The 14,391-nt window shown below is 37.6% G+C and overlaps 1 protein-coding gene and 1 long non-coding RNA gene across 2 annotated transcripts in view; one reads left to right on the top strand and one right to left on the bottom strand.

Moving 5' to 3' along the window:
* Positions 1-706: 706 nt before the first annotated feature.
* Positions 707-14,391, bottom strand: part of LOC107871885 — a 48,166-nt gene continuing 34,481 nt past the window's right edge. The window contains exons 5-9 of the mRNA XM_047412154.1: positions 14,200-14,350; positions 5,973-6,039; positions 5,427-5,503; positions 5,264-5,324; positions 707-841 (exon numbers count right to left, since the gene is read on the bottom strand). Coding sequence (XP_047268110.1) covers positions 707-841; positions 5,264-5,324; positions 5,427-5,503; positions 5,973-6,039; positions 14,200-14,350 — 491 coding nt within the window. The remainder of the gene's footprint in view (positions 842-5,263; positions 5,325-5,426; positions 5,504-5,972; positions 6,040-14,199; positions 14,351-14,391) is intronic.
* LOC124898897 lies at positions 8,104-13,983 on the top strand. Its single transcript, XR_007055789.1, has 2 exons — positions 8,104-8,589; positions 13,614-13,983. It is a non-coding gene; the product is annotated as an uncharacterized LOC124898897 (long non-coding RNA).

Genomic DNA, 14,391 nt, shown 5'->3' with positions numbered 1-14,391 from the left:
AATCTGGCACAGACCCCCGAAAAAAATTAGTAAGTACATGGAAACTTCCAACTCTAGTTACACTAATAGGTTTCGGTCATTCGTTTGTAGCCTTGATTTTCTCATCTACTTCAACTCCCTTAGAACTGACTACGAAACCTAAGATAATCACATGATCCACATAGAAAGTATACTTTTTGAGATTAGCAAATATGCATTGGTTTCTAAGAACCTTCGAAAACTTGTTTTAGGTGGTCATCCTTTCAGAAGCCAAATGTATTTAACAAAAATAAATACTTCGATAGTCCACTTTTTGATACTTTAAAAAAAAAAAAGGGGGGGGGGGGGGGGGAAGTAGGGAAATGGGGAGGGGATTACAAGCCGGGAAACCAAACCCTCACCAATGAGGTAAAAATTTAGGTAACCAACCAATTGAGCTACTAAGATTCCCATTCTTTTTGATACATTGACATCAAGATTTATAAGCACAAAAAGATGACCCCCAGCACTAGACTTACAAAACAGGAAATTTGGCAAAAGTTCACATTTGAATTTACGAGTACCGGACAGATGGTCGAACAAGTTCATGATGACGTAAGTCCTGGCACAAACTGGCATTCATTGCACTCATGCATAAGGGAAGAACCCCTTGAAGCATTGGACACAAATGGTTGTTAGAGATTGGAAAAAGAATTTTAAAAAAAACAAATCAGAAGAGTCAACTTTGTCATTCAATCTCTTTCTCAGGTCCAATATACATGGTACAGCATACTGAAATTAAGATGATTAGACGTCCAACTAATCTGCAAAAAGATGGAACGATTCTTGTTGAGCCCATTCCAAGAAATTGTGATAATGCAACCTGTAATACCGAACAATATCATTCAGGACAACACAAAGAGGCCTCAACATAATACAGTAGGATAACAGAAAGCAAAGCTCGGCTCTGACACACCAATTCTAATGTATGGTATTAAAGTAATTTTCCTACATAAAGAACAAAAATAAATCACACCGGAACTTTGGACTTATTTGTATGGTAGGTAAGTCTCTGGCAGAGAAATACGAGTTTGCAATTGCAGTGAATCTTTTCCATTCACAAGTCTCTGGAGATGTAGCACTATGCTTAGTTGAGTGGCAAACAATTCCACAAACGAGATCCAAGAATAGACCATTCAAATATTTATCGCAGCTAAGTAGAGTTCTTTGAGTTTGAATAAAGTGTTGAAATTACGTGACCAAATCATCTTAAAGCTTATGCTTTTATAGAAAATGATAGTTTTATCAACTTAACTAGATCCCTAACATTGCCCTCAAGTGTGAGCCAGACTTTATTTTGGCTCGGTACATGGAAATTCTTTGATAATGGTGCAAAAGCCTTGGCCTGCTTCCACACTATATTGAATTATATGAACACCCATTTAAAATCTCAAACTTTTAGAGGGGAGATTTTAATTTACTTAATTCTAGGTTTAAACTAAAGACAGCTTCACTATTCTCTGTAAAATAAAGCAAAACAGGGTGGACAACAATCCGATCTTCATCCAGCAATTTGTGCAGATACAAAAACAACTACCACACTCGGTTCAAACTATTGTACATATTAGACAACAAGAGTTAAGTGTAACGACCTGTCCATCATTTCTATGATCACGTGATGGGAGAGACGTGAATGAGATGTTTCTTTATTGACCTTGCTAAGATTTGAAAACCTTGGTAAAAATCCATAAAATGAAAATAATCAACCAAAAATTCAGAAGGGCTGGACTGCCCGAATCCGCTGCAACGGCACTTTTACCCACTGCAGCGATGTTCGGGCAGCCAGCCCCGCATTTCAAAACCCTTTTTCCACCAGCTCTTATTCTAATTTCGTTGCCTCCTACTGAAAACACCTAGGGTTAACCCTAAGCTTAGGACAACTTGATGAAGAGGCAAGGCTTCAATAGGACGTATCCCAACGATATTGTCGAGCAATTATTGACAAAATCTCTATCATAGGAGCAGGGAAGGAAGATCCATACGCTCCGTAGCAGCAACTTGACATCGAGGTAGGTTATGGTTAAACAGTAGTAGACCTTGGTAATTGCATATGCAGGATATAGTGCTGACAGGAGATATCTTGCTTAGCCCTACGGGCACGGAGTTTGGTTGGTTTAATAACGTAAATATCGTGGGATGGATAGGGGTTGTCATGTATTGTGTTTATGTGGGTGTTTCCCGAAGTAGTGGGTTATTATGATGCTAATATTAGTTAAGCTTATGTGAACTAGATGAAACGGGTGATGATAGAGAATCATAAGAGTTCATAGTTGTGGAAGTAGTGCAACGGGATTAAGGAAGAGGGCAGGTTCATGTAGTGGTCTTGCGAGTGCTGGGGCATATTGTGGATTGGTACAGTCGGATAGTAGTCGATGTGGGAAGAGTTCAGGTAATATTAATAATGTATAAATGGTGGATAAAGTAAGGTACGAGGTCGAAGAAGTAGCAGTAGGGACGTATAGATCGGGATCGCTAATAATTGGCCAAGGAAGCAAGAGTTTTGGAGGTCTGGGAGTGAGAAACCTAAAACTTCATAATACGAGTTTGCTTTTGAAATGGCTATGGAGATTTAACAAAGAACCTTCCTTGTGGAGGGAGATTATTCTACATAAATATGGTCTAGAGGGGCAGTGGTGCACTAATAAGGTGACTAATACTTATGGGGTTAGGGTTTGGAAGTCAATCAGGAATCTCTAGTTGACTTTCAAGACTCACACTAAAGCTAGAGTTGGCAGGGGAGACATGGTACTTTTTTGGAAGGAGGACTGGAGTGGTCACGGATCTCTCCAATCTCTTTTTCCTGGACTGTTCTTTATAAGCTTGTTCAAAATTGCAGACTACAAGAAGTGTGGACTCCTCAAGGGTGGAACCTGACCTTCAGAAGATTCCTAAATGATTGGGAAATACCATGGGTAGCTGATCTTCTAAATTTAATAGGAAACTTCCCTGGCACTTATTTGGATCCCGACAGCCTCATTTGGAAGCACGACAATGATGGAATTTTCCCAGTTAACAGGGTATACAAGAGGGGATTGAATGAAAGCTGCAGGCAAATCAACCAGACCTTGGAATGCTATTTGGAAGAGTGTAGCCCCTAAAAAGTAAAGTGCTTTACTTGGCTAATAGTTAGGAAAGCATGCTTGACACATGAGGCATTACAAAAGAGGGAGTTCAACATAGCATCTAGATGTCTTTTGTGTAAAGCGGCACTAGAAACCAACAAACATCTCTTTTTGCATTCTAAAATATCATCACAAGTTTGGACAATGTTCACTTCCATTGCTGGAAGAGGAGGAAGCAAGAGCCCGAAAAGATGGTGGAGGACAGTCCCAGCTTACATCTGGTGGACTATTTGGAAGGGGAGGAACCAGAAGATCTTTGAAGGAAAAGAATCCACTATTCAGAAAATTAAGTGGAAAGTTACTACTTCTCTAGGTTTTTGGTGTAAAGAAGAGAGTGTAGAAGAGCAAATTCAATTAGTGGACTTTATAGGTTCCCTGTAAGTAATCTTTTTTTCTTTCTGTAAACTTTTGGAGGTGGCCAGCATAGCCCTTAATGCTGAAAAATACAATTACCAGTTTAAAATAATAATAATAATTGGTCAAGGAAGTTGTTCGTAGATTGGAGATGTCACCATACAGGGGAACCTTTAGTTATTCCGAGTACGGAGGTTGTGATGTGTTGGACAAGGACCGGGTTAGTTAATGAACATTGAGTAATAAATTGTAGTTACGAACTTAATTTGATTTTCATGCCTATCCATGAGTTGAATGATTGTGATTGACCTCGTGATTGGTGAAGCGACTTGGTAGTTGATTGTATACATGAAATGATGAGACTTGAAGTTGATTCAATGTTTAAGATAAACTGTGCAATTGCATACTCGTGCACCTTATCATATTTTGATTAATGTTGATTGAGATATTCGTATATTCTGATATTCGGTGGGTCAGGTACCTCGTGGGTACATATGGGTCGGGTAACTCGCTAATATGGTACATACGTTGAGCTAGTCTCCTGCAGGTCATGAGTCATGACTAATGGGCATATAAGATCCTTAGTATGTGTGTACACATTTATATGATTGATTTGATGGTTCTGATGCATTGTTCATATCATTGATTCATTGACTGTTGATTGCATTGCATCAGTGTCGTGACAATAAAAGTGGCATGAGACTACTTGTGAGATGATTTGATATATGTGCCTCGGTGTGTTACAGTTTCCGTTGTGGTTAGAACCATGTTTGCGATTGAATTGTGAGGTCACGATAGGGTGAAGGTTGGTCTAATTGAGGTTATTAGGAGTTTTAATTAGTTATCTGTGGATGGTAATGTGTAGGTTGAAGTTACTTGTTATGTGTTGATTACTAATTCAGTCACTTGATTTATGCCTAAGTGTGATCATGTTTACATGTTAGTTGGCATATTTTATGAGTTGTGACTTTACACCTTGAGAATTATTGTGACGTTGCCTAAATTTGATAAGAGGGTAGAAGAATCATTGTTAAATGGGTGGGAATGATGTAGCCATTTCCGACTCATAGAGTTAGTTATGGTGTTATTGACAAAGTAGAATTGCTAGAAGGGAATTGGATTGTTCGCTTGTAACTAAAATGGCTAACTAAGTTGATAAGTCATAATCGGGATTTGCTACGAAAAGGAAGTGTTGGAATATGGAATGTGAATGTGGGTGTTAAACTGTTAAATTGAATTATCATGTTTCTTTCTAAGATTTCTATATGCTTTTATATGTTTCTAACTCTGGTCGACCGATAATGCCTACCAGTACGTATGGTTGTATTAATGCTACTCTTGCTATATCCCCCACCCCACCCCACCCCCCTTTTGGGATATAGATATGTTGCAAGATCAGTGAGATTTCTTATTTGAAGAGACAAATATTCACCATCAGCTTCTGATCATCTTATGCCTATGGTAGGAGTTGTGTCCTTGTTTGTTCTTCATTGTATCACAAGCTCTTGTACATGTTTAGACTAGGTCTTGGGTAGTAAATAAGGTGTTAATTATGTATATAAATGTTCTAAGAACTTTTATTATTGACTACGTTAACTTACTATGACGGTTTTACTTGACTTCTGCACGATACTGGTAAGGTGGCTAGGGTTCTCCTATCTAGTTAAAATAGAGTAGGTGCCTACACAATCCCGTAAATTGGATCGTGACATTAAGGAAGTTTCACCATACACGAGGGAACTCAACAAACAACATGATCAGATACATACCTCAACAAATTGGATATTGGCAACTCTATTGGTTTTCTCAAGCTGAAGTCCACGTGCTAAAGTTATCTATGCAGAGTAAGGCGTTATAAGCACAAATTGGAGGATGTGTCTAAGAAATCAGAATTTAGATATTGGATCATATGACCAAATTAGAGTTCAGAATAGTATCTCTGCAAAGAAACCTAGTACACCAAGTACAGCCATCAGAAGGAAAGAATAGAAACTAGGGAGTGCAAAGTTCTGCATTCAACAAAATAAGACAATTGGAAAAGAATCAACAGAAAGTCGAGAAGGATACTTAGCTACTACACCAATAGAAGGTTGACAAGATAAGAACACACAACTCCAATCAAACTTAACTCGCGAGTAACAGAGAGATACAGGTGGCTATTGAACTTGAAATTAGAATAAAATCCTTTTATTTTCTTCTTGCAAGTCACTCTACACACTTCTTTTAGTACAAGAAAAATTGCAAAATTACCCTCTTCGACATAATGGCAGTGGCATTAAATATAGGGAAAATTACAGCCCAATGCCTTTGGGTGATCTAATTTACAAAATATGTACACTTCATAGTAAACTTCTGTGGATGCTTAATGAATATTTATAGCAGCAAATGCCATATAAAACCTGTAATAGCTTTAATCTACCAAGATTATATGCATTTGCCTCTTTATTTAACAAAGAACTAACATGTACAGTATCTTACTTCAAAGGCAAAAGAAGATTTCGCAGCAGCAGGACTAGCAAATAGAGCAAACATAAGAACTGGAAGCCTGAAAGGAAAAAGATCATTTGCTTGAGAAGTATCTGGGGGAGCAAAGAGTCACGTAAGAAGAGCAAAGGAGCTGATACACTTTTGACATCTACATTGTTCTTTTGCAGACAACACATGGTCGCAATGTTTTAAAAGACCTATGAAAATCTTCCCAAACTAACTCTTTACGTGTGAGCTTTTGGCATCAAACTTTCAGAGTGATCAAAGCCAAAATGGAAAAACTCTATTTTCTACAAGGTATTTCAGTTCTTTAATACATTTGAGGAATCTTGACTTATTGGGAGTTTACATCAAAGGTCAGGTGATTAAAGCACAAATGAGATATCTTTCCTCTTTGCTAGCGGTCATTGGAAAAACCACAATGTCTTAAATATTAACAACCTTTTATATCATGTATGAGCTTGATCAGTACTCATGTCCTCTGCGTGGTTTAACTCTGTAAAAGAAATTATTCCCTAGAACAGCTTACAACAGAATTTGAAGGCTATGTTCCTCCATACACTACAATCTAATTACTATACTTCTTCCTTCTAATTAGGAAATACAGAGAACAAAATTATTCTACTCCATCTGTAAAATAAGTGTGAATCCCCGTACGCTTTTAACATTAATTTAGGCAATGTACGACCCAGATGCCATTTAAAAGTAATTCTAAGGTGTGTACAGACCTACGTGGTAGCACATGTATAGTTCTAGTTGGGAAGTGTTTTCAAGCGTCAATGTTAGAATATGAGTAAGACAAGCAATAATATACAAAATCTTACTTGGAAAGGGTTGTAATATAGTGTCGGAAAAGGATTGGAATGCAGTGTCTATAAATAAAGTGAGTGTAATAATGTAGTTACACAATTCAATAATATTGTTCTCTTATATTTCTCATATGGTATCAGAGTTTCTACAATCTTGGTAGAGAATCAAAGAGCTTCCGCTACCGACAAACGGCTATTACTCATATATGCTGCTACAATCTTGGTAGAGAATCAAAGAGCTTCCGCTACCGACAAACGGCTATTACTCATATATGCTGCCTGTCCAGCTAATGATCATGTTAGCAAAAGTTGGGTCATCGTGCTTCTTTCCGATGGCTTCTCATATCTAATTTGCATGGCACCGTGCATCTTTCCGATGACTACTTTCACATATCTAACTTGCATGGCACTGTGCATCTTTCTGGTGACTAGTTTCTCCTATCTAATTTGCATAGCACTGTGCATCTTTCCAGACTACTTTCTCAAATCTGAGTTGCGTAGCATCATACATCTTTCCAACTATATTCTCAAATCTGAGTTGCACAACACCGTGCGTATTTTCGGTAATTCCTCAGATTTGAATTGCGTAGGGTCATGCCATCATTCCGACCCTACCTATATAATTTACTGTCTGAAATAGTCTCCTCGAGCGTGGTTTGGAAAGTTCAGCAATTTCTCTTTCTCAGTAAGGTCGTGCCATCATTTCGACCCCACCCATATAATCTCTCTTTTTCAGTAGGGTCATGCCATCATTCTGTCCCTACCCATATAATTTTTCTTAGATTTTAACCATTTTTCAGCAATCAAATCTAATAATCCGGCGCGTGACTTTCTTGTTCAAATAGTTTTTCGGTGACTTTCTTGTTCAAGATCTACTCATCTCTTGATTTTGAGCCATATATTTTATACAAGTTTCCTGCAATTTTTCGAGTGACAAATTGGATTTTTCGGCGAACGTTTACTACTTTTTCGACCGCAACTTCAGTTTGTTCCTTTTCAACTATGACCGCTCAGACGTCCCGAATAGTCCTTACCAGTTTTCTTACAGATATCTTCACCAAGTGTTTCACTGATTCTCATATTAATTGCATCCATGACAAGCTTGATACATATGACTTGTATGCATCAACTTGAGGGGAGTGTTAAAATATGAATAAGTGAAGGAATAGTACACAGAATCCTACTCGAAAAAGGATTGTAATATAGCATCCTACTTGAAAAAGGATTGAAATGTAGTGTTTATAAATAGAGTCTCGGCGTAATAATGTAGTTACACAATTCAATAATATTCTTCTATATTTTAATGGTCTAACATGACTAAAAATATCAAAAAAAGAAATGAAGATCAAGTCCCAGTTCATGTCATGGCATGCGCGGCACGCCCTCGCATGAGGGACTTGGAGTTGTGGAAGAGGGGCTCAGGTGGGGGCAGAAAATTTAGCCCCATGTGCCGCATGCTCATCACGAGGAAACTGGGACTGACATCGAAACTCGTGATGGCGTCACTTCGCGAGGAAAGGAGAAAGTCAGGCAAAGGTGATGGCATGTGATAGGCTCACACCGGATACCCTAAATATAAGTTAAAACTAGGGGAGAGAGAAATGAATTTTGAAGAGGTTTTTGAGGAGACTGTGCAAGCCATTATCACTTCAAAGGTGAGGTGAGGTATTATGATGGTTTTGAGTATATTCCACTCATTTATTACAATTTATGACATCAAATCCCATGGAATCCACATAAATTTCAAGATTGACCAAGAATCCCGACAATCTTCCGAGTAAAGATTTTGACTCAAAGAGGTAATCCCATACTTTGAGCTTCCATTATGGTGCTTAATAAGATTTTTAATAGTATGTATGGATAGAAATTGTGATCTAAACATGATCCTGAAGTAACCCTAAAGTTGAGGCTTGTGAAGAAAATGACAATAGTAACCTAGGGTTAACAAATGAAATGGATAATTGTTCTAATAACCCCCCACCCCACCCCACCCACCCCCACGCACACACAAGGAATTTAATATATATATTGGAGTTGGTGGACATGAATAAGGTTTAAGAGCAATGTATCAATACTAGATGGGTTGTGTTGGGATAGCTTGGATGGAAATTGATAGAAATTAATTATGAATATATAGATTGATACTATTGGACACTATTGGAAATTGTTTGATTATTTGTGAAATTGAGACGAGGCAACTTGAGATGTAAGTACCTTTAAGGCATCTTTTGAAAAATGCATGAATGTGAGTATAGTACTTTGGGGCAAGCCAGCATCTTTTGAACATGCATATGCATAAACTTACCTTTTTATGATTTAAGGAAAACACTTTATGTATGTTTTGACAGTTAAGCTAGCGTTCTTCATCAAACCATGTATCCTTTGATTACTTCATTTCAAACTTATTAATTTGTTTTCAAGTAAAAAAATGTTATGTATATGCTTATTGTCCCTATTAAGTATCCCACATCGAAAAAGGGATAAGTAACTGATCTCCTTATATGGACTTGGGCAATCCTCCCCTCATGAGCTAGCTTTTGAGGTTGAGTTAGGCCCAAGATCCATTATTTACATGATATCAAAGCCAGACCCATCCCAAATCTTTGTTTACCGATGTTGGGCCCCTATATTTTATTGTCCACGCTCCAGTTAATGAGGTCTGGGTGTGTGGGGGAGTGTTAAGTATCCCACATCGAAAAAGGAATGAGTAATTGGTCTCCTTATATGGACTTGGGGAATCCTCCCATCATGAGCTAACTTTTGAGGTTGAGTTAGGCCCAAGATCCATTATTTACAGTCCTAAGAAAAACTGACACCTTTATGTATTTAGAAAGACTTCAACTTTAAACTTCCCATTTTATCATTAATGAGATTATTCTTAGTCAATTGCCTTTGACTTTTTTTGGGGGAGGGTTCAACGACATTTGTATTGAAGCTAGTACTTAGTACTGAAAAACATATTTACAAGGAAATAGTTGTAAAATTTATCAAAAGAGAATCAAACCTAACTGGTGCTTAAGACATCTAGGATTGATTCTGTGTCACCAGAATACAGTTTGATGCACCAAAAACAGAACAGCAAAATACAGTTAAGCTTAATATTTAGGACAAAATTTCTTTAATCTTCAAAGCATCTATCATTTCTTTCCTTCCAAATGGTCCACCATATATATGATGGTATAATCCTCCATCTCTCTCTATTCCCTGCACCACTTCCTACCTCCTCCCAGCTAAACAAAGTGTCATCAATCTTGCTTGGTATCGTCCATGCTATGTCTCTGAAATTGATGAAAATCTTTCATAGTTGGTTTGTTATGTTGCAGTGTAGGAACATGTGGTTAACTGTCTCTGACTCTTTTTCACAGAGAAAGCATCTAGATCAAAGAGCAATATTTTTTTTAATCAGATTTTCATGTGTTGAGACAGTTTTTTTAGCAAGTAACCAGGTGAAACAAGATACTTTGTAAGGTATCTTCGTTTTCTAGATATGTTTCCAAGGCCAATTATTGAGTTGTGGCTCTATTTGGTTCAAGATTTAGTAGCCAGAGCTAACCTTGTATGCTCCACTTGTGTTTTCGCTCCACTATAGGCATCAACTCCATCTTGTGTCCTATTTGGTTGGTTAAACAGCTCCAGAAGTCTAGGTATCTCCCAGTCGTTTAACATTCTTTTGAACCTCAAGTCCCATCCCTGATGTGTCCAAACCTCAGCTACTGTTCTCTGTTGGTCTAAAGCCAGGACAAATAGATCCGGGAACAGGTCTAGGAGGCATCTTGTTCCAACCCATTTGTCTTTCCAAAACCTGGTCTTGTTTCCATTAAACAATCTAATATGAGAATGATTTTTGAGAAAGGGCCAAAAATATCTTATAGACCTCCAAAGACTAATTCCATATGGATTGTTGACCTCCTTGGAAACCCAACTACTTCTTCCCTATATTTGCTCCTGATGACTCTGCTCCATAAAGTTTGAGGTTCCTGTGAATATCTCCAACGCCATTAAAGCTTCAAAGCTACTTCAAATTTCTCATGCCAAGTCCCTTTTTTCTCTTGCTTCTGGTGATATCTTTCCATTTGACTAGGTGAAAATCTATTTTTTCTTTGTTCCCTTGCCAGAGAAAAGTTCTCCTGATCTTTTCTAGCCTTTGAGTGAATCCAGATGGATTGGGAAAAGGGAAAGCATCCAGGACATCATTAATTAGAGTGAGTCACCACCACCAAGTATTGTGATTTCCACCTTGACAGTTTCTTCTCACACATCTACAAAATGGAATCCTACATTCTTTTAGACTTCGATTTGGCTCCCAAAGGCATGCCCAAGTGTAGGTAAGTTTCCCATCTCACCTCCTAGAATTGTTGCTAAAGGCTCCATATCAGGCACCTGATTTATGGGGTAGATGGGGCTCTTCCTCCGATTGATGTGAAGGCCTGAAATAACCTCAAACAAAATTAAGATCACTCTCAAATACTTCAACTACTCCTCCTTTTCTACTCCGCAAAATATTAGAGTATCACCCTCATACAGCACGTGAGTGATTTTCATTATTTGATTATTGTTCCTAGCCACTTCAAAACATTGGAACCATCCATTAGCAATAACCACTTTTATCATGCTATTACGGCCTTTCGTAGCTAAAATAAACAGGAAATTATCTTTCACTTATTTCAGACCACAAGTTTGAAAAGCTTTCTTCTTAACTTTGTAACTAGCCAAATAATACCACATAAATTGGGATAGAGGGAGCATTCAAAAAGATCGACTAAGGGCCTCAATGCTAAGTCTAAATGTAAAGGACCTAAATGTGATCACATGTTACAAGTTATATGTTTTGGGAGGAGTATGGACCTTAGAAATCGAAAGAATATTTGCCAACAGTAAAAGATTCGTTTATGTTAGGATCTTTAAGGAAAGATTGATTCACAGAGCGATAATATATAAATTCAGTCTGATAAAGGAAGGCTGAAACCTTAGAGTTCAATGGAAGAGAGAACTCCGATATCTTTAGCTTGTTAAAAAGAGGCTGAAACATTAGAGTTCAAGGCTGATCTCTTACTTTTTGTTGAAATATGACTTATCGATTTATTCTCCAAAAAACCCTTTAAATTCGGAGTCGCACTACAACAGTTTAATCTTAATGAAAGTAGGAAACATAAAACCTCATTCTAGAAAGTCTAATCCTTATGAAAGTAGGAAACATAAACTCTAACCCTGATCCTTATAAAACTAGGAGACTTAAATTTTATTCTAGAATAATAAAGCAAGTTAGTTAAAATATAATTTAATACTTAATTAATTGAGTTCTATGCATCCACAATATCACTTCCCTCACATTGAAAGAGCTTGTCCTCAAGCTCGAATTTCAAGGCAGTCATTCCAAACTTCTAAAATAGTGTCAACTGAATCATCTAATTCCATCCCTAGCCAACTTATCTTGAAACTTACTTTGATAACTTTCAATTGTACCCGTTTGCTGGGGCATGACTAATTGGCCCATAAGCTGATAATATCATAATTGTGCTTCTCCCAACGTGTGAAACCCATCCACTTCAACCTTTTCTACTTCCATTGTATGTTGATTTTCAAAAAATTGTTCCCAACGATGTCCACAAATTAATTGGTCGGGGTCAACGTAAGTAGGAAATTCCATTTTTGCGTACCTTGGTACTGTCGAATGAGAATTACCACTTGTTGGATGATTCTGGTCAGTCTATTGAATAGGCGGTTTATTGCCTTTAGTAGTAGGAGTGGTTGATATGCCAATCATCGGGATGCTACTCAACTCAGTTCTGTGGGTTGCTGGTTTTGAGGAGCCAATTCCTAAGCTAGACAATTGTTCTTGGATGATTTGGACAAATTCTTTCGTTGAGGCGTTGTTCCATGGCTGCAATTTTAGAGTCCATTAGGATTTCTGTAACTGCACGTTCTTCCTGAAATCTTGAATTGATCTCATCGCCCATTGTGTGTTGTTCCATTGCTTAATTTTAGAGTCCATTAGGGTTTCTGTAACTGCACGTTCTTCATGGAATCTGGAATTGATCTCATCGCCCATTGTGTTAGGCTCTGATACCAAATTATTAGGATCTTTAGGGAAGGATTGATTCATCAGGCGATATATATAAATTCATCTCATTAAAGGGAGGCTGAAACCTTAGAGGTTAATAAAAGAGAGAACTCTGATTTCTTGTTTTTTTTTTCTGAAATACGACTTATCAATTTATTCTTCAAAAACCCCTTTAAATAGGAGTCATACTACAACAGTTTAATCCTTATGAAAGTAGAAAACATAAAATCCTATTCTAGAAAGTCTCATCCATATGGAAGTGAGAAACATAAACTCTAACCCTAATCCTTATGAAACTAGGACACTTAATTCCTATTCTAGAAAAATAAAGAAAACTACTTAAAATATAATTTACTACTTAATTAATTGAGTTCCGCGTATCCACAACAGGTTATATGTAGAAACAATACATTCACGTGTAGGATTATAGTTTATACCTTTTTAAATGGCAACTACTCTTACCATGCCTATAGGAGGTACCATTAGTGTTAGCATACATCGTCAAACCATACAGCATTATCATGAGACGGCCTTGCTGATTGAGCATTGGTGGTTGTCATGATGTACACATGACACAATTATGACAGCGTCGGTGTCTATAAGGACTCACAAGTTAAAGTAAATTATAGTTCAGTTAAGTCAAATGCTTGTGGCTGCAATTTCCGGTTATGATTTGCTTTGCAATTTTTATCCGCTTTTACAAATGTATCTACAAAATGGTTATGATATTTTGCTTACTATGCATGTTCATGTTTTCTAAAGCTTCATTCCAACTTCATTGGAAGGAGTCGATGACAGTCGTATGGGCAATTTATTGGTTGTGTTCCGGCAAATTCAGGAGCTCCCAAAGTAGATGGCACGAGCTAAATGCCTTTGCTTTCCAGTCATTTTTTATTAGCCACACCTAAGTCATCAGCTGGTGCTGATACATTATACAATTCTTTTGTTGAGCCAAGGAATGCCCCGTACCTTTATTCTCTTATTTACGTCTTTAGAGGTTCCATGACACACCCACAATGAGAGATCTAGTTATGGACATGGGACTCTATACCTTTTGTTTCTCATGTTTGTATGTTATGCTTCCGCATTTATCATTTTGCGGCTTATATCCAAACTTATGCTTTTCAATTCATGACTTAGGCCACGTGAGCTATATGCTTACATTTAGCATTATAAATGTTTTATGACATGATATATTCATTGTTCGTTATGATGGGTACCTAAGTTTGGTTGAGGAAGACGGTTTTGTCGCTCAATGGAAATTAAAGGCTACGCGCAGAGGAGCAGGTACGCATATTAATAGTAATAAAACAAGCATCCCTTAGATGAGAGAAGTCAACAATCTTACACAGGTTGATCTGCTGCCTTGGCTCCTGCTCTCGTAAGGCAGTAGGTGACTCCACTGGCAACAGATGAAAATAAGCTAACCAAAACAGCAAAGATGTGAAATTCACTCACACCTGTCGAACTTGGGAAAGCTCCTGTGAAAAAGTTCCATGCTGATACTTTGAGAACTCAAATAACAAACCAAATGAGATTG

The sequence above is a fragment of the Capsicum annuum genome, chromosome 5 (assembly GCF_002878395.1).
Source record: "Capsicum annuum cultivar UCD-10X-F1 chromosome 5, UCD10Xv1.1, whole genome shotgun sequence".
NCBI classification, from domain to species: Eukaryota; Viridiplantae; Streptophyta; class Magnoliopsida; order Solanales; family Solanaceae; genus Capsicum; species Capsicum annuum.
Note: the sequence above shows the minus strand (reverse complement) of the source record. Positions and strands in the feature narration are given on the sequence as shown.